The 6,000-nt window shown below is 36.2% G+C and overlaps 1 protein-coding gene across 1 annotated transcript in view; it reads left to right on the top strand.

Moving 5' to 3' along the window:
* The first annotated feature begins 296 nt into the window (after positions 1-296).
* The window catches only part of TTN (titin), a 257,627-nt gene continuing 251,923 nt past the window's right edge, over positions 297-6,000 (top strand). The window contains exons 1-2 of the mRNA XM_019471879.1: positions 297-542; positions 2,937-3,040. Coding sequence (XP_019327424.1) covers positions 2,950-3,040 — 91 coding nt within the window. The 5' untranslated portion in view covers positions 297-542; positions 2,937-2,949. The remainder of the gene's footprint in view (positions 543-2,936; positions 3,041-6,000) is intronic.

Genomic DNA, 6,000 nt, shown 5'->3' with positions numbered 1-6,000 from the left:
CTCTGCTAAAATGCTTCTTTTTATTACTTTCTTCATCTTGTACTTATGACTTAGGAAATTTTCAACGGCTTGTAAACTGCACATTATAAATGAAATTGAATTATAAATCAAAATCTTTGGAACAGATGTTTCCTCAGTGAATCCCTTTCGTGCTTCCAAAATTAGCATTGTCAATCAAACCAACAGGTGGTGTATGGTTACACAGAGTGGATCCCCTCTCACAAGCTACTTTCTTTTAGGAAACCAATCAGAACTGGCACTGACATGATGAGGCAGACCTGTCAGCAGAGCTGGGGTATATAAAGCAAAACAACTATGTTAGCACTTCTGAGCAGTCGTGCATTCCCCGCCTCGCCTCGGGTGTAGGGATTGCAAAAAAACAAAACTACACTGTCAAGACTGTGTAGTTTTGTTTTTATGATTAGAGGCTCTACAATTCTCATGCTGGGATGGTCTAAAAAAAATCTTACTCTGGATAAGGACGTCGTTCAAGAAGATTTCGTTGGGCTTAGCCCACCCTTACAGGCACTTTGAGAGATCAGGTTAGTAGCATGTTTCTGCTAGCGTAATGAGTATTTTATCAGTCATTAATAATCCTGATATGACCTATTATTTATAAATTTGCTCACAGGGGGGTATAGGTTTCAGAGTATAGACATGGAGCACTTAAATTCTCTGGCAAGATTATGTCTTAAATTTCTGGGAGTAAGTTTTGATAACAGCAAAAAGTTTTTCCAGTATATTTATTGTTAAAGACTATATAAATTAAGATTTGAAAAGTGCATGGAAACATCTGCTTAACTTAAAAACTCCTTTCTGTTGGGAGTGTTCAAGGTTATGCTACTGAGAGATAAACTGAGAAGCTCCAAGAATAGCTCTGATAAAATGCATATGGTATCAGCTAAGCACTGATGACTTTTTAAGGGAATCAACTGCTAAGGTATCAATTACATGGCAGCTCTGGAACACTTGTCTGCTGTCATTCATAGCTGGGAAGGTTATTTCTGGAACATGACATTTCAGATGCATACTTTCAATTCTAATTATACAAAAAGCCTTATAAGATCAGATCTTCATCACTGAAATTTGCCTAGACAATGAAATATATAAACTTTGTGTGAACTCAATGACAATTCTACTTAATTAAATGATTTCCAATCTGTTCTGGAGTCAGGAAATTACATATATATATAAGCTTTTATCATGTTTAATTATATTGTAAGATTATTTCCATATATTTTAGCTGAGCTTCAAAACACTTATAACTGAAGTAGATCTTAGTGAATTACATGTGACAGATATTTGTCTTCATCTTCCTTTCAGAAAACTAGTGTTGTGTTAGGATGAAATGTTGGTCATTTCTTTCTAATTTGAACTCATTTCCCCCCCACCCTCAAAGCTGAAAAGCTTTGATAAAAGGCTGTTCCTCTGTCAAGCTGGAACAAGTATCCAGATAACCAGTAAAGGCAATAAAAAGCAGCTCAAAATCCCAATACAATACCCAGTTCTGCCCTTATGCACTTACTGTATGTAGGCATCAGGCACCGATTTCAATGAAGGAACTCATGTCATGAAGAACTGTTGCCCCTTTGAAAGGTAGCATAAATTTGGCTCATAGTGAATGAGACTTGACTTGCTCATTAATTTTTAAGTTAAGCCTGGGACTGTCACAAAATCAGGCACAAAAGCCTAAGTAAACAACAGTAAATGCCTGAGTGAGATTGACCTGAAAAGATTATGGGGTTAACCCTTGTTTAGTAAGACATGATATGCTCTCAGGGGAATTTTTTAATGAGAAAAATTGTAACTTTAATAGATGTATGACACTATTAAGAAGATACTAGCTACATTTTAAAAACCTGCACAATTCAATATCAGTAAATAAATACGTTCATGCAAATATAAAATACTCCTGATACAGTTGACCTGAAAAGATTATGGGGTTAACCCTTGTTTAGTAAGACATGATATGCTCTCAGGGGAATTTTTTAATGAGAAAAATTGTAACTTTAATAGATGTATGACACTATTAAGAAGATACTAGCTACATTTTAAAAACCTGCACAATTCAATATCAGTAAATAAATACGTTCATGCAAATATAAAATACTCCTGATACAGAAGCTTTTATAGTGGCAGTGTGCTATTTCAAAGTAGGATCTTGTGGCATAGGAAGAGAAAGCAAACTATTTTTCTTTCAGATTTCACATGGATCTGCAGTTGTTCAAACCATCAGTGTCAGTGGCTACCTTATATCCTAGCTCACATTTCGAAGGTGGCTGTCTTCCCATATTCAAAATTCCGCTGAGATACTCTCTAAGAAAGAGTAGAATTTTATATGCATCTTTAATGTCAATATGCTTCTTTGTAAAATGCAATTATTCACTACTTACAGACTGCTTTTAAAAGAGAGCCTCCTGGCATTTTTTTAATTATTAAAAGCCAAATAGATTGTAGACCTTCACATTTTTTTAAATTGCGACTTAGTGACCTAATTGTCTTCCCATTGGAGAATGCAAATGCTTTGCACTAACAAAATATTTTCAAATCATTGAAACAATTTTTTACATGGAGATTATTTTCACTTTAGGTAAAGAAGATTAATGGACAAATAGAGGCTAGATGACCTGCACAAGGTCATGCAATGAGTCAAGCAGAACGTTGTCTCCTGCTGCATACTTGTAATGCCAAATCACAGCTTCACTAAATATAACAGTTTCACATCCAACTCAGCCAAGTGTGCCCTAAGAGTAATTTGCTATACAACTTTGTCAAAACCTACAATCTTCTCATTTCACCAGGTCAATGTGATTTAAAACTGTGAAGAGTAAATTGTTATGAAAATAATTACAAATATGCCTAAAATCTAGCAAGAAGGATGTTCATATAATAACAATTTCACCATTAATATGTAATTATGTTTTTGTTGCTTTCAGAGTGCCTGTAAAGATGACGACAAAAGCACCAACATTTACACAGCCATTACAAAGTGTTGTGGCACTGGAGGGTAGTGCCGCAACCTTTGAGGCTCATATTAGTGGTAAGGTTTTGATTCATGCTTGCAAGATTGGTTTGGGTTTTTTTTAATGTTTATGCTAAGACAAACGATAACACTTTTTGTAGATCGTAATCTGATCTGAATGGGTAAAGATCAGTGCTGAAATGTGAATATATATCCACATCATACGGTACTTATCAGCACTGTGAGGTGCTGTCAGATATCCACAAACATACTGCATAAAGTTACAAGCCTTCCCAGGCAATAGCCAATCATCCTGCCGATGAGACTGGCGTCTAATTCTCATGTATGTTAGAATCATCAAAACTGGAGGGAAATAGCATTAAAAGTATATACATAGAAATACATACTGTGCTAATGAGGGTACTTCATATGGGTGCAGAGAGATTAATCTTGTTTGGATGATGATCAGACAGAATGAGGAGTCAAGGTGCAAAAGGCAAAGCATACGCTAGTTCTTCATTGACCTAGTGCTAAGCCTTATTCTGGCTAAGATGTATTTCTACCTACTGTGCCCTTGAGTTTACTTAATTCCAGAGTTCTGGCAGGGGGGTTAAAAGCACAAAATCTTGGTCTGTGTGGCCACTGAAGAGGGTAGAAAACCCTAGTTTGCTAGATAGTAGATGTGTATGGTGATCACAATGGTAGTACAAGGCTGGATTAATATAATTTGTTGATGCAGTTTAAAGATGCCACATAATTTTAAAGGATACTTCATTTTGCCAGTCTACATGCTATTAAAACACCCTCTCTTGTGCAAAACCCCACGCAAACCCCCGAGATAACTTTACCAGATAACCAATGCCCTGTTCTAAGAGTGCCTCTGACCTCGGCAGTGACTAAGGAGAAATGACACGTGTTCCTGCTGATGGAATTTTATTGTTTTACAGGCATTAGCAATATGATGATCCACATACCGTAAAACACTAGCCAGATGCTCTGTGACAGGTGCAAACACATGATCTGTCCAACTATAAATATCTCTGACATCTATGGTCCACCGTGGTTCATCCCTTGGTCCCTTTGGATAACACTGGCTCACACAAGGTTCACAGAATGTGTTTGAACACGTCCTGTAGTCTACATCCATGATAACTTTTCAGGCCTTATTCTGTTATTTGGCCCTCTACTCTTCAGTTAATTGCCCTGACCTCCTCTTGTTGTCTGTATACTGTAAATTTTTCTGTGAAAAGTTTCTTTCCACTGATGATTACAATACTTATTGCGAATACATAAATATATAATCAGAACAAGTTAGGATGATAATATTATGGCTTAGTGTGTGATTTTGGTTATTTTCATTTGTGTGATATCGTGGAGAACTTGGGAGGGGAGTTTGATTTCTTACTAAAAGGAGATACAGCAGTTTTTCTAATAGCATGTACCATATTTGTATTTTAGTCCCAAATATCATGTGAGGCAATCTCCTGCTAGCTTTTATTCACATTGTGGGATTCTGGAATATCTTTCCTGCCCCAAAAGCATCCACCAAGATTGACAGATCTGACAGTGGCTTGGCATTTAGTTTTCCTAATGCATAAAAAATATGAAAGTTTTATTTCTTGAACTAATTGCATAAATAATGGACTACACAGTTTTATTCTGCTACATTGTCTGCCCTTCCTATCTGTCATGAATTAATGTGAATTTGAAATTCAGACTTTCTGTTTATCTCTGATAACACTGCCCTTTTATATACAAATCAAGTATTAATACAGAGCTACAATTCGAACGTGAAGAGCCCAGTTAATCTAAGAGTACCAAGAAGAGCTTAGCAACCACCTGAGATGCAATTTTGCAGTCTGTAAACTAAAAGAAACAAATGAATTGTACTGTTGTATCCGACTGTGAATTAAATGCCACATTACAAAGGCATTACAGTCCGCATATTGTTGAAAGCAGCACATAGATTGTACACAGGTTGGCAGTTTCTGTCACGTCATTGTCAGGACAATCTCATTGAATTCAGTTACTTAATCAGTGAAGTTGAGGCACTTCAGGTTCATTTTCTTCTTTTTGGCAATAAAACTCGAAAAGCCTGAAGGACAATTTTAAAATGAAAAAGAATGTCCTAATAATTAATATTCAAATCCTAGTATAATTTGGCACATATAAGAGTAAGTCCCTACTCCATATAGTCCAGGCAAAAATATCTATAATCTTACTCCCCAGCTCTATGGCGTAGGACTAGCAGAGTGCTAGTAAATTTGTGAAGTTGAGTTTCTTTTAATATGAATTTGGGCTCAGATTTTCAAAATGGCTTCTAACTTTGGATCCCTTGAACATACCAGTTTGAGACATCAAAATAGACTCCATTTTTAAAAATGTAGGCCTTGTTCAACCTACCACACAAACCCTGTGTTTGCTAATCATCACATGATGCTGCACCAAGAAAATAAAATATTTTGGCAATGTTTCAAGAAATTCACTATTGACAACGTGATTTTTGGTTGCCTAGTTTAAAACATTTTGAAACTCATTTGCACAAATGTTGAAGACACATAGCTCTGGATTAAATCAGTGGGATCTGCTGGATACTCTATGTTTATGGTGATAATGTCCAAGTTGTCCTATACCAGTAGTACAAAATCGAATTATACCAGCCCCATCAGGGCTGTTTGATAACTTCTATCTGTGAAATTAACAATGTTTAAATGTAGTTTTAACCTTTTGATTTCTAATCCTCTCTAAAACTGGCCACATTCTCTTTCTCTGTGTGTGCTCCTATTTTACATATATCTAAAAATCAGTTTTTCAGCTATGAGTAAAATTTAAAACTTTCCTAACCAAGTCTGGTGTGACTGTAGACAACCAGTAAAAGCTTCAGTCTACATATCTCAGCTTCCCTTTCATTTCAGTCTCACACAGTCATATTCCTGGCACATTAAACCCCCAAATAATTAAATGAGTGTCTAGGAGGGACACTCTAGAAAGGAAGCAGAATTCTGTGGTCCTGGGGTTTTCCAAACCACAGAGAGTGG

Source organism: Aptenodytes forsteri, unplaced genomic scaffold (genome assembly GCF_000699145.1).
Source record: "Aptenodytes forsteri isolate BGI_AS27 unplaced genomic scaffold, ASM69914v1 Scaffold257, whole genome shotgun sequence".
Lineage (NCBI taxonomy): Eukaryota > Metazoa > Chordata > Aves > Sphenisciformes > Spheniscidae > Aptenodytes > Aptenodytes forsteri.
The sequence above is the reverse complement of the archived record's forward strand: the minus strand, read 5'-3'. Positions and strand labels throughout refer to the sequence as shown.